Genomic DNA, 20203 nt, shown 5'->3' with positions numbered 1-20203 from the left:
TTAGAGGGCTTTGCCAAAAATTGATGTGGCGTTTATCGGATTCTGCCTGTATTTCTCAATGGCCTGAGGCCAGGATTAAGCGGATCTGAATCAATGTTAATTGATGAACATGTAATACGTGCCGAAAGCATTTGGTTAATATATCATGATCCCATTTTTGACGAATGTGGCGTTTAGCGGCTTTTGCATCTAAGCTCCTCACATATATACTGTCAGAAAAAAAGGTACAAAACTGTACCTTTTTTGTCGCTGGGGTGGTACCCCAAGGTACCGTTTTGTACCTTTACAGGTATATACAATAAAATGTTGTACCTTTTTAGGTACATTACTGGTCCTTTTAAAGGTACAGTTAACTGTTTTGTACCCCTAAAATTTAACTGGTACAAAATTGTTCCTTAAGGTATAATATTGTACCTTATAAGGTTCAACATTTTAATGTGTTGTATACCCATAAAGGTACAAAAAGGTACCTTTTAGGGTACCAGCGACAGAAAAAGGAACAACTTTATACCTTTTATTTTTGACAGTATGCTTGTTTGCCAAGCATTCGCATTTGTGTATTTTTGAGCAGAAGGTCTAAAACAGGCCTAATCCAAAATGTGTTCATGGGCGTTAAAACATTGCATGTGGTTGAGACAAGACCCACCCACTTTACAAGACAAATGATATTGAACCCACTCACTTTTCTCTAATTTAGCGCATATGTCTAGCGCCGTCAATGAAATCCATTCCAGTTGAGGAATGTCCTAATAAATTAAACTCCGTTACATGTTTTAGCTACAGCCTTGACTTCCACACTGCTGCTTCCTCAAATCCAATCCATTTGCCTTATTTAGAGTCCATAATTTAAACTTGTGTTTTCGAAAATGTGCCTACTTTCATGCAGTCCAGGCCGCGGCAAAACAAGGTTGTTTTTAGGCTATAAAAGTTTAATTAAAAGGCACCAGAATACAAGAAACTGGCATCTACTCTAAATTTTTTTGACCCACCCACATTTTTTTGGCTTCTGATGCCCATGGTTGAGTTTAATAACATACAAGGTTGATAAATAGATTTACCTTGACCAATTCGTTCTCCGCCATGGAACAGACGATTGTTTCCAAGGTCTTCTGGTCTTCGCTCTGTTTGGAAGACAAACACAACCGAAATAAAACACCTCATTATTTTCAGTCGAGGCTACAGTACATTAAACAGGTTTTTTATATGCATTTTTGTTCAAAAAACAATATCAATGTACAAAGTGTGACTTGCAAAACGGTTAAGAGAAATCACACCATTTGATTTGCATACAAATAGCTGTAGATTTAAAAGTGTGAATGCAAGCGACAATATTAAATCATTAAAAAAAACTCACTGCGGTTTGTAGAAAAATATCACTTTATTGTAACATTCCATACAACATTTCCAAGACCATGAAATTCAGGCTAAAATATATCTCATACTGTATATATTAAAACATTCAGCTGCATTGTAAATGAAACAGGAGCTAATATTCATGGTTCGGGTCAAAGCCCTGAATTCACAAAAGCTAAAAAGTGCACACGACCATAAATTCATCAGAAGTCATACAGATGCAAATGAAGCATAATGTCAACATAACGAACATCAAAAATGTGACCAATCATGACATGTCTGAAACTTGTACAATATACAACCAGAGGCATCCAGACGTGCCTTTTTCTTATTCTCTTAAAGCGGTGAAAGCAAATGCAGTTTGTGCAGATACTACCAGAGCCGGGCTCTTGGACATCATCTTGGCCAGAGTGCTTCTGCTAATTCATATTTTTTGAGGGACGGCAACAGAAAAGTGCTTACGACAGACTTCAGAAAATGTAATCTGGTGCATTACCTAATTAGAAATATCAGTCGATTTAAAAATATATTATAATCAGCTGACACATTGATTTTTTAGCAACTCAGCCTAAAAAGTAAATTGAAAACACTGATGAATGACAAAACAATGTCCCGGGTTAAATCATTCATTCCCACTAAAAAATAAAGCACAGGATCCTGATCACTTAGTCTAAGTTAAATATATTAATAATCATACAGGCATAATGAACAACCAGGATACATCTTGATCAAGATGAACCACAACAAGTGTGCGAGGATAATCGGTCAAGACAAGACAAGACAATTCAGACACTAGCGATGATATACATTCAGCTGTATGCCACAGAAACTCTGTAGCATATTCTTAAATTTTACCTTAAACATGAGGGAGAAATAAGCGACGTGACTCGATCCTTCAAAAACCGCAATCTTTCAGAATATTTAATGTCGTGATTCCTGAACACACTTTCCTGTATAGAGGATTAGGTGGGACGAGTGGAGACAATGCGGCATGATGGGCCTACCAGGTCAGGTGTCTCTCTAGCTGTCTGCTGAGATCTTTCATGTGCTTTTGTAATTCAAACAAACCCTTCAGACCCTAGATCTAGCAGAGAAGGTTTATATTTGGAGCAGGCTTTTCTTTGATCTCGCCTTCACATTCTTTCGTGAAGAGCAGATAAACGGGGGAGAAAGGACCGGGATGTCCATGATGGGGGATTATTTTCACCTATTGCCAGATGGAGAACAAAACAAGATATCGGGATTTACTTTCTTCTTCTTTCATCTCTGTCGCTTTAGATGAAGCCAAAATCTGACAGATGCTTTTGGTAATGGACAAAGCCTCCTTGTGTGTAAAAGGAAAATATATTTCGTCATTCCGTGTTCTTATGGTGCCTATTTTGTGTGTTCGTTAAGTAAAGAGGACAACATTGAACAATACGTACCCAGACAAAACATCTCAGACCACGGCATGTTTTGCAATTCAAAGGTACATTACTGCGTTTCAAGCAGCACATGAAAGATGAAAACTATTTTGAAGTACACTGAAGAATAGTCCTGCAAATATAATATGTTTTCGTACATTACAAAAAAAAAGAAAAATATGCAGCAAGATTGTCATATGCATATAATGCAAATAAAACGCAAATTAAAGTTTTGCAAGAATTCAGATTCATTAGTGACCAGTGCACAAAAAGTTACAACCAAAAGTATTCAGACACTTTTCGACACTTAAATCAATTTTCGGCATTAAATGGTAGCATGTTTGTGCTATATTAAAAAAAATATTTTGATCGATTTTTAAGTGTGACTTAAGTGTCCAAATACTCGGTGGTTACCCCTTGTCGCTTTATAAAGGTTCCTATCAGTAAAACATCAAAAAGCACCTAATATAAAATAAAGTTGTGTTGGTTATGAATTCAGTAAGACATCAGCACCTGTACGTGACTTTATATCAAGTGGACGGAGAAATGGGCTGTAGCTATAAATGTTAAGTGTGGAGGTATAGGGCCAATGTGCCGACTCAACTCCATCCCTGCAGCAAAACCAGCGAGCCAAGTGCTTTAGCACCGTATGACATTTGGCACATTAACAAAGCTTTCCTCTCTCTTTAACAAGACTGTATGTGTGTATTCAAAATCTCAGGGGGGACAGCACACAAACACACACACTGCTTAATATTTTATGTAACTATAAAAATAAAGCTGACTTTATCACATTGCAAGGCCGTAACCACACTTAAACATTGGGGGTGGGGGGCAAAACATTCAGGACTATAGGTATGTATATAAAAAATTGGCTATTTTTGATCATTGGGGAGTGGGACGTGTCCCCCTCAGTGTCTATTGTGGTTAAGGCCCTGTGCCGATCTATCAATCCAAATATGAATTCATTTGAGTTGAATATGTAAAGATTAAATAATAAACATGAACAGTAATCGGCTCAAATCAGCCCAATGCCACTGAAGCGTCTTAAGGCCAGTGTTGTGTAGGTTAGTCAGCCATCAGAAGAGTAGGCTGGCTAAGGCAGGGTCATGTGACCTTTGCATAAAAACATACTGTAGCCAAATCTCCCGCTGACTTTCAAAAAAGTAGAGTTTATATATAGACACATATTGACAGATAATCAAATGCATTCTCAGAAAAGGAGAACAGCGTTCGAAATGCTTTTAAGAAGCTTCCTTCGTTTCATTTAATGGCGAGGAGGAGATCAAACAGGTCGTTCAGACATCCGCCTGAAGAATAAAGACCAAATCCATTTCTCTAAAGGTCCCTTACTGTTCTAAAGCTCTGAAAGAAAGATAAAAAGACCTGTCCTCATAGGAGAGCACTTCGCAGTATATTACGTGTTTTACATAATGGAGACTCTATCTTTCCACACATACAGTATTATGTGAATAACAGCGGATTTGTGACAATTTTTTGACACTCATGCTTCGTCTCTTTGAATATTCCTGTCACACGTCAGTTCCTCGAGCCTTAAGTCTTTATGTGTGCACATCAGATGAAGTACACATGCAAGTTTCCTCTCTCTCAATCTCTCAAGCTTTCCTCAAAATTTGGCAATGCTCCTGAGTTCTCTTGACTGTACAATAGGATTGGCCCTGAACAGGAGATTAGAGCTTTGCACAGTAAGGTTCCCATCCTGCCTTTCTTTCCACAGAGCTGGAGGAAAGTAGGTGCAGAGTGCCTGTCAGTCAGGATTTTGTCTGGATGTCCCATTGCATGGCACATCTTCTTTCTCACAGCCCTAAATCTCCACAAAAGAATCAAAGAGAAACCCAGAAGTTGACAACTTTTATACGTCTGGTGCTCTCCGCTCACTTCCGTCGGTTTGGCATCTTCGTCACCAGAAACACAATTCAAGTCTTTAAGGTGCACAACTTGTGTCTGGTTATTTATTTTATATAACAGCAGTACATCAGCGTTTGTTCAGCACTGAGAACAGGGCTCCTCTTTCTCTAACCGAATAGTTAACATGGGCTCCACCCCGGATCCAGCGAGGGCCCCGGGGCCGTTCCCCACGTACTGTCCCGTGTACGTGCTCTGGTAGGATACAGAGTGCTGGCTCTTCTTGGCCGCCAGGTGGTAGCGATGGCAACACAGCACCATGACCAACGTGACGCAGCCCAGGAGGAAAAGGGCGCCACCTCCGGCTATTACGTAATACCAGTAGGTGGGCATGGGCTGCAGGGACACAGTGGTGTCAACAGTAGGGTCACTCCAGCCAGGTAAGGCTTCCCCTGGTGGAGGGAGAGACACAGAAGAATTGGCTTGGGGTAGAGAGGCATGCAGACTGCATAGCTTCAAGCCATCTTGGATTTTACTTTGTGATTTTGCTCTAACTTGGTGCCGCAAACAAACAAAACAGACACAGACACGCAGATGCACATGCATGTTGCCTGTCCACAGCCCCTTTGCGGGTTTCGTGTGTGAGCCAATAGGTGCGACTACGTCTTTTTGGTGCATCTATGTGTTTTATGGGGCGTGAACAGATGTTGTATGATGTAGAGCTCAGATACTTAAATTAAACTACAGCGGTCCTCACAGAATTTCGCTTGAAACCAAATGTGAAAGTATACTGAATGAGTGTGTGTACATTTCTGTAGTCTTTCTTTCTGTTTTCGTGCATGCATGGATCTGTGCCAGCTTCATCTGCCTCAAGCCAAAACTTCCAGAAACCTCAACCCATCAGTGCATGGAAACTGCTCACCCGACACACGTGTATACACACATGATCACTTCTCATTTACCCACTGTCGCATCTTTCTCCCGTCTCTTTGTAAACACGCAATCTAGGAATACTAAGTCCACCTTTGGGAAATGAATCTTGCGCACTTGCGCGGGGAATAGTTTCAGCTTTAATTTGGAGAAAGGACGGTGGTTACTAAAGGAATATATGATTACTGGGCTGGAGCGCAATGTGTGTGGTTCACCACAATCATTTAAAACAAAGTGTATGGGGGACTATTTCACTGCAGCTGGCTGAATCTTATTGGCCACGATCATGCAGCTGTCGGGAATAAACATTAACCATCAGCACAGCAGGTCACATACACCACCGGTGCAATGCTCGGGGAATTTTAGTGTTTTACTGTTTTCATTGCTATCTAATTGCATTTAATGATTTTGTCAGAATAACTGTGTAGTGCCACATAAGTGGAAAATATACTATAGAGCTCGAAAATGGGAGAGACATATCAGAATAAAAATATCTTGGAAAAATTGCATTTAATTAAACATTGTATCTAAGTCTAGTTTGGGACATTGACTAAATCGTCTAAGAGTATGTTTACACAACCACAATGAATCCTGTATTACGCATGCCAGGCCAGTAGCTGGTGATGCCACATAATGTCTAAAAACATAATACGCATGCGTCACAGTTTTCAGAAATTTGCGTTTTGAGGCAATAATGGTATTGTTTTCAAACACTTGAAACCTGTTTCCAAAAGTTCGCATTTTCAGGCTCCCAAATTGTTGTTGTCATGTAAATAAACTTACAAAACTAAGAAAACTAAGTTTGAGTTGAAAACTATGTCGTCTACTCTAAACAATCCAAAAAACTCCAGGGGAGCCACTTGACATAATGTCTTTTTCTCAAAAACATCTGCAGTGGCTAGTTGCATAAATATAGCACTTTGTCTTAAGAACTAATCTGACAAACTAGCTAACAGTCTTACTTTTCGGCTTCAAATTAGACTAATCTACCTTTTCATAACTGGCTTCAAAAAGTAATGACCAATCTTAAAGAACTTTTAAAAATGAGATAACTTTGTTAGACTAGTCTAAGAAGTTTATGCAATCAGCCACTGATTTAAGCACCAGAACACTTCATTGAATAGTTTAAGGGGAAACGTACAAGATCTCATGTGATTTTCCTTTGGTACAATGCAATGTATTCATATGTGGCGTAATATGCCTACTGAATCAATATGTCACTGTTGACGTTTAGCATGATGGCGCCACCATATGAAACAGCACACGTTGTGCAGATGCATGCTGGGATATAGCCCATGCTCCAAATATCTATATGGCAGTAATGATAGTGATGGAAATGGTTTGACATCGAAGCACCAACATCACTGAACTCACAACTCGACACACAAAGCGGCAATAGCTTTGCTTCTTTATCGTCGCAAACTTGGAAATAACCTTTTGTTGTGTAAAATGTGACTTAAAATATATAATGATTATCAAGAGCCCTTCAGAGGATGTAAGCTGCTAGGCAACAAGCAGGAAGCACAAATATTGGCACAGTAAATGACAATATGTAAGTTAAACTCACCAGTCATTTCAGGAGGGAAAGCTGCGAAGGGTTCTGAAAAATAAGAAAAAAATAATAAGTTGAGTGAAATACAATTTGGCACAACGGAAATATATCTACATAAATAACACTGCTCCAGATGGATTTCTGACGCGCGTGACTAAGTGTGATGAATATTATATTAAAAACCATATAAAAAACTTTATCGCTGAAATTGCTGTAAGTAAAACTCAGCCAGTTAATTAGACCGCCCACTTTCTCCAGGCCCCGCCCTCCAAAACTATGTTGGCCAATCTGAACACTCAAATGACTGACAGGCAGTCCTCAGATTAGTTAAACAATATCTTATTTTGCTTCTTTTTTGCTATTTTACCAGTCCGGGACTCAGGATACCTATTTTTTAAGTTCTGCACAAAAATCACTTGCAGCGCCTTTATCTACACCATTAAAATTATAAGTAAAAGTCCCCTCCCCATAAAACCCTTCATCTTTTTTAAAGGCCATTATTTTGTCTGAAATGATGAAGGGAGGCATAAAGAAAAAAAAGAAGAGAAAAATAGAAGATAGGAAAATGGATAAAGAACAGGATTGGGCCGTGTGTCATCTGGCAAACTGCTCTGTACTCACAATGCCAAAGAAACTGAATGCCAGTTGAGAATCTTTGGAATGCAGTCGCTTTTAAAGGGAACACACTGGAGAAACAGGGGACGGATTTGGCAGCGACGCAAGGACTGGCGCGCACAAATCCGAACAGCTTTAATTGATAAGAGAAGTCCCAAACCCGAGGCTTGCGACAGAAGTGTGTACGTGAGCGAACGTATGACAGCTCTTGATTCAGCGTAACATTATGACTATTTTTGTGGATCAATGTCTAAATACAGGTTAACTATACTGTACAGTAAAGTAAAGGATTTTGAGTGATAGGTGTGGCAAAAACGTCTGTTTCGTGAAAACTTGCAGTTATTCCCTGCCATAGCTCTGGAAAGCGCTGTTTACAAATAGGAGCGGAGATGGAAAGGAAACTAATGAAACATAGATTGGGATCAGAGCCCACAGGGCGAGTGTGGCCTAGTTTTCATCTTTTTGTGCGAGCCAACACTTGAAGAGTGCTTTTCGTTCGATTAATTTAGTTAATGGCTTTGAATGGATATAGATGGCTGGTAAAATATAGCGGTGGGCAGGGAATGTGTCGGTATGGTCAGAATGTGCGATCTGATGCCAAGGTTTTCTGCTATACCTGCCAATGGCATTTGAATTGAAAGAAATTACAGGTGACAGGGTGACAGAGATCAAGAGAGACCCAGATGTTAATACTTACGTGTACACTGCTCGAGCTCTATGCTGGTGCTCATATGGATGTTGTCGACCCAGATGTGCCCTTGACTGCCACGTTCAAACAATCCTTCAATGACGACCTGGCAAATAAAAGAGAAAAGTAAGAGATTTAAGGTTTGTAAGTTAAAATCCACACAGTATCCATGATAATATTGACTGTAGTGCTCATAGTGTCTTTTTATTTGAGTGATGCTTACTATAGGGGGTTGCTTACTGGCTCCAACCCCATGATATGCGTGTTCCTAATTATAACTTAGGTCCCTCATTTTTTTTCCGCAAAAAATTATGAAAACATAGCAGACCTCAACAAGCTGCATAATTTTTTCATGTCTGTTACACAAACAGTAGCATGATGTACCTGATATTCTTTAGGGGATTGGGGCAGGATGGTGCGGCCCTCTCTCCACATGGGCCCCTGGTCTCCTTTCAGCGCCCAGAGCAGGGTCTCTTCCTGTTCATCGTCACGGAGCAGCACTCGCAGGCTGTCCTGACCTTCTCCCCGCAGTTGGTAATAGAAGAGCAAACACACTGGACGACGCTCGGGTCCCACCGCCGGACTCAATAACCGTGCACGGTGCGGCTCTGACTTTAGACCCGCCTCCACGTACAGAAAGTTTCCAGAATCTGTGTTGAGAAGGGTTAGGATGCAAATGCATCAACACACTTTGAAACAACGGAACAGTGATGAATATAATGATATGCATTGAAGTGCTGACTGGGGAAACCCTCTAGCCTTCAAAACAAATCAAATTTTATAGTGACCATGTATTTTGCAAGTACAGCATGTTCCTTGATCGACATCATATTAGTGGCGGCCGGGTGACTTCTTTTTTTGAGAGTGGTTGATGCGAAGTTCGTCACAACATGTATGTAGCCCATCACGTGTGTGGTTCGTCATTTCAAAATATGTGTTCTGCGCGTCCAGTGATCCTGTGTGCATCACGTGTCTTGTCAAAATAAGTGCCTGCTGCAGACGCGTCTAAAGGGTTTATGATAAAAGAGACGCTCGCGTTTGCCAGATACTCGCATAATCTCATGCGTAATCAGAGTTTAGTGTTAAGTGAGTGTCTTGCGTGTATTTTGTGAACGTGAGCGTCTCTTTTATCATAAACGGTATTGACACGTGTGTAGCAGGCATTTATTTTGGCAAAACACGTGATGCACACGGTTCACATGACGCAACAAACACATATTTTGAATTTGTGCCCCTCGGATGAGCAGTCACGAGCCGCCACTGTATAATATTAACCCTATTCCTAACCAAGTCTCAGTATTGGGCTGGGTGGTCCCACCCAAACAATTAATTGGATCAAATCCTACTCCACCCAATTTTCTATTAAACATTATGGTTCGGTTTATCAGACAGGGTTTAGATTAATCCAGGACAAGGCCTTTGTTATATAAGGACATATATGCCGTTTTTCACAAACATACCTTACCAAGAAACATTACTGGTTTGGTTTGCATGAGTTAAATCAAGGCACCGATATATTTTACGGTATGTCAGTGCAAGCTGCTTTCAGTTAAGACAGCTCAAACAAACATTTTAGTATTGGACTAGACTAAAGCCCTGTCTGGGAAACTGACCCTAAAAATTTTGTGATTGGCTGAGATTGAGTGGATTGACATTACAGTCGTGCTTGGTTGGGACAATATGCAACCCTACTATACAATCAGATGACATTAACCCAAAATATGTTAACCTGGGGTGCGTTTCCCAAAAACAACTATGGTCGCAAGTTCTGTCGTTACCAATAGAGTTCAATGGTAACAACGACCATAGTTAGCTAACGATGCTTTTGGGAAACGCATGTTGATATAAATCTTATTTCAGGACCATCAAGAATGTAAATGAACATTCCAACTAAGTTAAATTACAGAAAGCTACTGTATATTTAATTCAGCTTCCCTTTTCCACATTACTACATAACATTGAGCATTCTGGTACATTCTTTATGTTTGCCGAGTGATAAATAAACAATCAGGTATACTAGATTTCTTCTTAAACAGAGAAAGGTGTAGAAAATCCATTCTGACATAAAAATGAAAAAGAAGAGGAGACCGGAAAAGACCTCTAAAGTGGAGAAGACAGGAGGAGGGTGGCAAACACTTTATGAGTGATCTGACTGGACAGCATAGCACCAGAAATCATCATCATTATTCACGCTGCCTCATCTATAGCACGAACGCAGCGATTCCTGCTTCCAACTTCCACTGATGTATAGAAAGAAAGCACAGTAATTTTCATTCTGCTTGTCCTACTTTGACACATTTACTATTCTGAGCTCACTGAATATACAGCACCGCAATCAGATCAGCCTGTTGTTGGTTTTCCTGTAGGAAAGGCCCATTTAAATAATGCATAAGAATTTCCTCTGTTTGATGCTGGGTATACATACAAGAAAATTAATTACGCTTTCTGCAGCTTGGAGACTGCTTAGAATGGGTTAAGGTATCTGGAGGGAAAGAAAACCTACTTCTGGGATTATTGTTTTTAAGTGGAGCCTTATACATCTAGAGTTAATTAGTCTTCCTGCATATTAACCATATCTCGTCCCCTTCCCATTTCCTGGGAAGTACACTGGAGTGCACACATTTTCCAAGCGGTTCTCCAGGAGCCATGGGATCTATGATGCTGGATCATTTTACAAGATTTACCCCGGCTGTAAAGTGAATGAATTGAGCAGATCTTGTCCAGGGATGTTAAAACATACTCAAAAATGTTGCACGTTTGCAAATGCAATTGCCCAGTCCTGGTTTACACAGTTATAGTGTGTTCTGGTGTAAAAGTACAGTAATAAACGAAATAAATCGGACCCGACATAATCACAGGGCCTAAGACAACATTCCCAGTTGTCCTCTCCTGATGCCCATGTATGTTTTAGATTTTGAGGTCTCTGAACAATTAGTTGGAAAAGTTGAGGAATGTGCAATGACTGAATTGGTGTTAAACAGAGAGTGTGTGAAGAAATGGAAAAGACTTGATCTTGGGGCTCGAGGGTGCATTTGGTTTGGGAATAGTTAAAACAGGACAGAATTTTTCCTCTTTATTCCTGGATTTCTCTTTAAAACCTTACATATGGAAAACAGAACAAGACTGTTTTAACAACCTCCCAAGGCAAGAAAGCAGCAAGGACATTGTGAACTGTAGGCTACTTTGCGAAGCACTCGTCGTTTTATTTCAGACAGGCTTTATAAAGGTCAGGTAAGCTCAGGGATGGAGAAATGAACTAACTTCCACAAGAGGAACGATGGTGGAGAGAGAGTGACGGATAGTATTCCCAGATTGCAGCTTTCACATTAATTACGCACCAGTAATGGGATGGGTGGATGGACTATAAGACGATATGTGTGTGTGTGTTTAGAAAGAGGCCAAGGGCAATTGAAGGTCTGGAAATGTCTGCATAAGCATCAACTCATTACAAGGATTTTCTGTAAGCTTTCCCAATGCCTTTTCCAAATTTGTGTTTACATTCATATTTGAAGAGGTTATTTGTGTTGGCCATGTTAAATCTTCTATAAGGCTGAACTTACTGTCAGATCCCAGTGTCAGGTCCAGACTAGGACTAGAGGAACTGTACAGAGACCATTTCAGATCAGACATGGGGTCATGGGTCCATCCACACATGCTTTGTTCAAAGTCACACAGGCCACCCAGAGATGAGAAAGTTGTGGGAGCTAGAGAAACAAAGAGAAAAACAATAAGATTACATGCTTAGGCTTTTCCAAAATGCACAGCTTCACATGAATCCATATACGAATGCTCACTGTATGTGCACACACATAGATTCTCATCTCACTACATTTCTACAGATTCCTGTCTCTCTGTATGTGATAGATCGGGCGCGCTGCTGCTGGTGTTGTGTTAACATGCGGACAGAGCCGGCACATCCTCATCTACATGGAGAGCTGCACCTCGGCAGTCAGCGAGCCCCCGTCAACGATCCATTCAGCAGCACGCCGCTATGCTAGTTAGCATAATGTTAGCACTCATGCTGCGAGCCTCTACTCATCTGAACATAAGTGTGTACAAATGGAGGGGTGGGAACGTGATATTAGAGCTCTGGGAAGGGAAAAGTACGTTTGCAATTGCACAGCAGATTACTGTCAATAAAAGTGTTTGTGCAATATGCTAAAATGTTTGTTTATATACACAAACATTAATTCTGTAATAGAGATTCGTATTATTTACTGCTAATCTGAGACAAATGCATTTATCTGATTGGATGTGCTGATTGCTCTTGTATGGCAAAAACTCTTTCCTGTTTGTTCACTGCAGTTATATATTTGACTTGCGAGGTGTTTCGATTGGTTACCTGGCATTTTGTGGGCGGTACTTGTCTCCTCCGGAATTGGCAGAGTGGGCGTGGGAGTGTCTGGAATGGTTGTAGTCTCTAATAGGAAATAAAAAGCCATTTTAGAAACAAGAATGATGTACACACAAAGTTTAAGTAATGATGGACACATTCACTAGATATGTCTCTCTCCCATAATGTATCGTGCAAGCAAACATGCCAAGGCAAAATACATCAATCACAGAAACTGTAACCCGAAAAAGCTTCCAAAACCACCAGGCACATTTGCACACAACCCATATTAAAAATGTATGCATGGAGCGCATTGCAGACACTGCATTAACAATAACAGAAATATTACAAAACCACATCTGGAAAGTATTCTGGGCATCTGAAAACAATTTACTGTTGAATGTTCTAATTGGAGAGAGAGAGAGAGAGAGAGAGAGAGAGAGAGAGAGAGAGAGAGAGAGAGAGAGAAAGAGAGAGAGAGAGAGAGAGCTGCCATTACACTTCAGACCGCTGCTGTTAATGTACAGTTTACCCACAATGCATTTAAAAGTTCAACCACTGCTATTTTCCATGATTCTCTCTCTCTCTTTCTCTCTCTCTCTCTCTCTCTCTCTCTCTTTCTCTATCATCGATGATAAAGCTACCATCTGAGAGGTTTTGGCCGAAATGAAACAAACCAGACAGCAACAAAACTTTCAATATTGCTGATTACGGCGCTCCTCCGTGGTTTCCGCCGTGATAATTTGTTATGACAGAAAATGTTAAATCAGCCGTTTCGTCTCTCTTGGTTTCTCTGCGGGGAATCGAGCCAATGAAGATTTAGAGACAACAAGGCGTAAATGAGCAATGATTGTCAGCTCTTAAACTTATTAATGTCATTACTCTTAACAATTCCCGGCTTAATTGGCAAATACGTGAGTGGCGTAACACTAATCATGTAGACACTTCAGTGCAACATAAAAAGGAGAGCCTACTGTAATATTGATAAGTTATTAATTTCTATAAGCGGGTGGGTACATGAAAGAGATGCACCAGCTGGTTGCTTCTGACATTAAACTCGATTAATTTTTGCCCTTTACAAATGCAATTAACCTCACGGGAAGTCCTAGATGTACGGAACTAAGAGCCCTCCCTCATGCACTACACCTTTCTGTAGTAAAAGCGGGCAGTTTACCCTAATACATGTTACCTGGATAAAATCACACACTTATGTCATCTAACATGGAGGATTTCATTTAAAGATGTGCTAATAGGGCGGTCAAGCGGTGCTGAATTTGTCGACACAAGGGTGTAAACAAACAAGTGTCTCAGCTGAATAAACAGCTAGTGTCTGAGAAATACAACGGTTTGTCCAGGAACGTTCCCAAAGACCTGACACGACTGACAGAAACCACTCAACCACAGACAAGTCAGTTCTTTTGGCAGCCGTTTTGCTAGCTCCCATTTGCTTGAATGCATAAACGTACAAAAGCTGTCAATAGTCCCTTTCACACATACAGTCTTTACTGGTAATTTACTGGTAAATTGCCGTTAACATGTCATGTGTGAACAGAACCTTTCCGGTAAATCAGTGCTCCCAATTTACCAGTAAGACAGGTTGTAAGATTACCAGTAATTTACCGGTAAGCGCTGTGTGTGAACGAAAATTATAGGATTACCGGCATTTAGAACGGACAACGTCAGACCGTGCTTACAGCTTCGGGCCAATCATAGCGTTTTAAAACAGATGACGCGTTTACCCCCGCAGTGTTTACTGACGTTTCCACACACATGCTGCTTGAAAGTTGAGCACACCTGAAGTTTACGTCCACATTTCTTAACCAAAGTTGTTTAAAACAGCTTACCGCCGAATTGCCGACGTCCTTAGCACGCCCTCTGTGAAGCCTAAAGTGCAAACAGTACTGTTCTTAAAAACGCATTTTCGGTTTGACGTCGTCTCATTCAATGTTGTTTGGTCATGAGCAACTTCGCGACTGTTTACCACAGACGTGAAAACAACAAAATACGGACCGTGGTTATGAACGACGTGGATTGTTTACAAATACAACACTGAGCTCGCTGCGTGCTACAGGTACTTCCGCTTTCTCAACGAATTTACCGGTATTTTAATACTGATGTGTAAATGATGTCTTACTGGTAAAATAACTGAATGCCACTGCGTGTGTGAACAGCACATTTTTGTATTTACTGGTAAATTCATTCTGGTAAATTCATGCTAATTTACCAGAATTACTGTGTGAAAGAGGCTATTGGGGAAGTACCCATTCAAATGTGTACTTAAAGGGTGCATATTAGTACTTTAAAGATACATTGGTACTTCAGTGGTACATATCTATACCTAAATGCTACATATTAGGACCTTTTAAAAGGTTACCACCCCAGTGACAACTTTTGTACATTTATCTCTGACAGTGTGGGGAACAACTGAAATCTCCAATGCTTATACATATATATATTACGCACTGTTACAAAAGATGGTTCAACTTAAAAAAGTAAGTTACTTTAAAATTTTGGTGGACACAACAATTTTTACAAACTTTTAAGAGTAAACAAATATTTATAAGTCAAAATTTGAAAGCAAACTGGGAACTAACTTTTTTAAGTTAAACCAACAAATACTTTTTTTTACAGTGTACTGCACTTAAAAATATCAGTAGGATCAATAATCGGATAATAAATTATACTTGTTTGGCTCAAATCACACCCATAGTTGACTGTGCATTTGTATTTTTAAATAAAAAATAAATAAAATTGATTTAATATTTTATTTACAATGCATATCAAACCTAACATTTATCTTTATATGGCACTATTTACTATTACTACTACTACTACTACTGGTTTGTCCCGCTACCTAAAGCTTCCGCCATGGATCCGGGCAAAACAGCTAAAGATTTTTCCATAAAAATCCCAGTATGCCTCAAGGTTCTATTGACGCACCCAAATTGATCAGGATCCCAGAACTCTCTAGGCGTCTTCATAAAGATTTCCTCCACAGCCTGATAACAGATTAAGCCAACGAAATCTTTCAAAGTCTCAAAGAAATACCAGACGTATAGTAGCAAGGCCTTGTTTTGTGGTCACTCTCCCTCACCTGATGGATTTACTTCTTTTAAACCTCTGCATTCAAAGCGCATAGTGAATGCCACCCCTTGGCAGGGTCGAACACTGGCAAATCTCTGACTCAGCATCTTCTTAGCAAGACAGAACAATATTCAATTATATTGAAAGCTTCGGAGTAAATTTTGGCAGATAGACAAGCAGTACAGTACCTCAGCGCCTGAGTGAGATCCTGAGCCAATGCAATGTTATGAGAAAAACAAAGCTGATCTGTTTTTGTTATTGTGGAAACCAACAAACAGAGAACAGGAATCAGATCAGATAAGAAACTGTGAATGTGCTAATGAAAAGCTGATGCAAGGTTACGAAATTAAAACATTTGCTTGTTCAAGTACACAACCACGCAAAATTAAATAGCAAACCTGCTTTCTGAAACACACGAACACTGACGTTTATTTATAGGCAACCTAATTAAACATTTTAAACTTGAAACAAGGCTTTTTTGGCATCTAGAATTCAATAACAAAAGGCACTGAACTAATTAAAGCCTTTGTCTCTGTGTCTTTTGAATACAGAGTTACAACAGAAGGTTTATCGTGTTATCGCTGAGTTAGTGAATTCCCCAAAACCAACTCACTCTGGGTTCAGGCGGGTCTGTTTGCTTGGCCCTTGATAAGGACTTTTCTCCCGAGCTCAGTTAAACCAACAAATCATCTCCAGGTGATGGATATAAAAGAAGCTCAGCGTGCCCAGAAATATTCAGTATTTATATTCACATCAGATGTCCTCAGAGAACCTTGCTTCAAACAACAGCGCTGATTTCCAAAAAACAATCTTTATTCGGAGATGTGCGGCACAAAAACAGCAATGCGGAGAGTGAATCTGTCACAAACATTTTAAAATGTGCTTCTGTTACCTAAAGAAGGTCATTCCAAGGTTTAGACTTTAGAATCTATCCTGGGCTACCAATTTCGAGGTATTCGCCAATCTGCCAGATGGGCCACGATCAAATGAGGTATATGAGATTTACAGTAGGAGGAAACTACTGTAAATGGTAAAAGCAGAAGTTGGCATGCATTTTCACGGAGGGCATGAAAGACATGTGCTGTATGGGAAAAGAGGCGGAAAGGAGCGGAGCTCAGTGTAAATATTTACACTGGGTGGATATGATGAATGACATGTGGGCTGTGTGTAAGCGTTGGTTGTGGGGTTATGCTAAACAGAAACATGTGGATGATAACTTCAAAGCGCCATTTCACTTGAAAGAAGAGAGTTGATTTCTTTCGGTTTAAAATGCATCCATCCCGATAGAGAGAGACCCAGCCACTCAAGTTTTAGTGAAAGGTCGGGTCACAGAGCAGAGAGGAGACCAACCCCTTTCCATCAAAGATGGGAAGACACACAAAAAAATTCCATCCAGCTCCCCAGGTAAACAAGAAGAATAAACCTTTGTGTCTGAAACCACACCCACTGTGCATTTGACAGACAGAGGCCCCGCCCACACATTTGAATTATCAGTGTGCTTTCATAAGATGAGGTCTAACTTTCTAAGTTGTGTGGCATTCTTGTTCATTTTGCTATGTGTGGGCTATAGGTGGACGCTATTCATTTCAGAAGTGAATTTTAAAGCACTTGCTGAATTTAGCCGACAGCTAATGTCTATGTAAGCAAAATTCACACATGCACAGCTATTATCTACTTGCACAGAACAGGACTGAACCCTCAAAACTGTCAGACAAGGTTAAGATTCCACTAATAAAATCTAACAATAATAATGCTATACGGACTACCGGCACATCCGGGAACTTGACTGTAAATTGTCACTGCCCCTTTTTGGGGGAAAACAAACTAGACTTCTCATAGACTTCCATACAAAATAGCGGAACAAAACAACGTTCGCACACAGTCGGCAGGCGTAAATAACTTATAAAATAACTCAGATTAAACCTGTTGAGTAATTATCTGTCCACCCTGCCTGCCATAAAGCGCAAAAGATACATTAACACATTTAATTTGGTCAATATAAAAACATGTCCCTTTCATTCTCACAGCGTCAAATTTGTGTAACAACACTACCCAGTGATTGCTTGAAATATCACTAAGGCTATAATAGTTGTATGGCTGGACATAAAAGTGCACTCAGTACTCTAAATATAAAGGCATAATATATAAATACTAAGTAACTTTTAAATACAAAGTAAAATCATTCATTGGCTTCCCTGTTGACTCGATGAGGTACGAGTAAATGTCCGGGTAAGACACCTCTGGCCATTTGGGAGCGTTGTTACAAAAACTTGATGCTCTGAGAATGAAAGGGACATGTTTTTATATTGACCAAATTAAATGTGTTAATGTATCTTTGGCGCTTTATGGCAGGCAGGGTGGACAGATAATTACTCAACATGTTTAATCTGAGTGATTTCTTAAGTTATTTACGCCTGCCGAGTGTGTATGAACGTTGATTTGTTCCACTATTTTGTATGGAAGTCAATGGGAAGTCTAGTTTGTTTTTCCCCCCAAAAGTGGGCGTGAACCTGTTCAGAGACATTATATGACGTTGTGCCGGTTGTGCATATATTCTACTTGCATGCTCAAAGATGCAAAATAACTCAGAATCCCTCAGGTCCTAAATATCTATTGGCATAAAAATGCTGAAAAGAAAGAAAGTCTTAGCAAGCCCAGTTTAAAGGGTTACACTGGTGCAAAAGTGTCTACCTCTAGATCTTGCGATTTTGAGACAGGCTACCCCCAGTAGAGGTCACTGTCACTGTCTCTCTCTCTCTCTCTCTCTCTCTCTCTTTCAATATCTCTCTGTTTTCCCAAAGGCAGGCACCTCTGTCTTGATGTGGAGCTCAGTCCGGTAATGAATAATAGACAAGGGTGTCTGATTGAAATATCTAAAGTGCCTCTGTGTGTCTTTCACGGTCCTGCTCGCACAAGGTCTGTCTGCCACGCCTCTTTTCATTTATTTATCAATTCATTATTTCTCTTCTCGTGTCCCTCACTTTGGATTTCCTTCTGGAGTGGAACAAAATCTTAGCCATAGCTCAAAATGACAGGAGCTCTGGCACATGACCTTGGAATATATGATAACTGTTTTTGTGTAGCCTACTGGAGCAATTATTTGTGAATAATACGTGCACATTTAGTTGGTCACTAGCTCAGCTATTTAGGAAACGGGGTCGGTGGTGATTATACACACATACAGTATTTGACCACCAAAAAGCATATTATAAATTGTGTCTTATACAGTATTATAATACATGGTTTTGTGTGCGTGTTGGGTCAGCGGATGCCCACGAACACTGTGGCAGATGTTTGATTGGCGTAAACATCTCAGCGCACTGGAGTGAGACTGATGTAGCCCTGTGAATATTTAACATCTCACTCTCTCCAAAAATCCCCACGGCCCCTCGAAATCAGAACAACAGCAGACCGGCCCCTGCATCACTCGCACCACAGCTGCAAACAACCACATAAAGTCACTGCAGTGTACTTTAGGCAGCTGAATAAGGACGATCTCATTCAGAATTTCATTCTGTATGTTTTTTGTTGTCAAACGGCTCCTTTGAGGAACATTGCTGGTAGTGATCACCGTGGATGTGCGAAACAGATGTTAAGGAAACAAATGAGCCATTGTGATGTTGTGCTTAGAAAAAGAAAGAAACATTACAGTATCTCAGCTTGATTTAAGGACGTTCCTAAAAACTTAATGCGGTTCATTTCTTTTAAATTACTCTTAAAGGGATAGTTCACCCAAAAATGAAAATTCTGTCATCATTCACCCTTGTGTTACAAACCTGTATACATTTGTTTTGTTCTGATGAACACAAGGGAAGATATTTTGAGGAATGTTTGTAACCACCAATCAGAAGCAAAAAAAGAATAGGAATTTTATCCAGGAGAAATTTATACAGGTTTGTAACAACATGAGGGTAAATAAATGATAACAAAATTTACATTTTTGGGTGAATTATCCCTTTAAATACTTTACTTCCTCTAAAATTGTACAATTTTAACAAAATCCTTTTGTTTATTTCCATGCTTAAACCAGATTTCAATTTTTTGAGCACCACATGTGATAACAAATGAAAGAATGTGTCATTATAAAAGTATGTTTATGTGTGGTTCTATGTAGCGTGTCTCAAGGTCTGTTTGTCATTAGATTTAGTGGGAAGATTAAAAACTGGCATTGTAGTTTCGACAGTGAGTGGGGTATATCGAGCCTCCTGCGTTTCCAACATCTGGTGCGCAGTTGTACTCAGTAAAGCCTTACTACGCTGTCATCGCGAACTCTCGCATTCCCCCAGCAGCTCACGCAAACGTTACCGCATGTGTACACAAATACAATCACCCGGCAGTCGTTTTTTCCCTTATTCATTTACATGCTTCCTTTGATCATT

General features: G+C 40.0%; 1 protein-coding gene across 2 annotated transcripts in view; it reads right to left on the bottom strand.

The window, feature by feature from the left end:
- Positions 1 to 20203, bottom strand: part of nrp2b (neuropilin 2b) — a 77588-nt gene that overhangs the window by 2250 nt on the left and 55135 nt on the right. Inside the window, exons 11-16 of one of the 2 annotated variants that reach the window (XM_055215432.2) lie at positions 12750 to 12827; positions 11968 to 12111; positions 8792 to 9057; positions 8417 to 8513; positions 7120 to 7152; positions 1059 to 1121 (exon numbers count right to left, since the gene is read on the bottom strand). In XM_055215432.2, the coding sequence (XP_055071407.2) occupies positions 1059 to 1121; positions 7120 to 7152; positions 8417 to 8513; positions 8792 to 9057; positions 11968 to 12111; positions 12750 to 12827 (681 nt within the window). Of the gene's footprint in view, positions 1 to 1058; positions 1122 to 1359; positions 5075 to 7119; positions 7153 to 8416; positions 8514 to 8791; positions 9058 to 11967; positions 12112 to 12749; positions 12828 to 20203 lie in introns of those variants that run through there. The other variant, XM_055215433.2, reaches the window with a different exon arrangement.

Source organism: Misgurnus anguillicaudatus, chromosome 17 (assembly GCF_027580225.2).
Source record: "Misgurnus anguillicaudatus chromosome 17, ASM2758022v2, whole genome shotgun sequence".
Lineage (NCBI taxonomy): Eukaryota > Metazoa > Chordata > Actinopteri > Cypriniformes > Cobitidae > Misgurnus > Misgurnus anguillicaudatus.
This window is presented reverse-complemented; position numbering and strand designations above follow the sequence as displayed.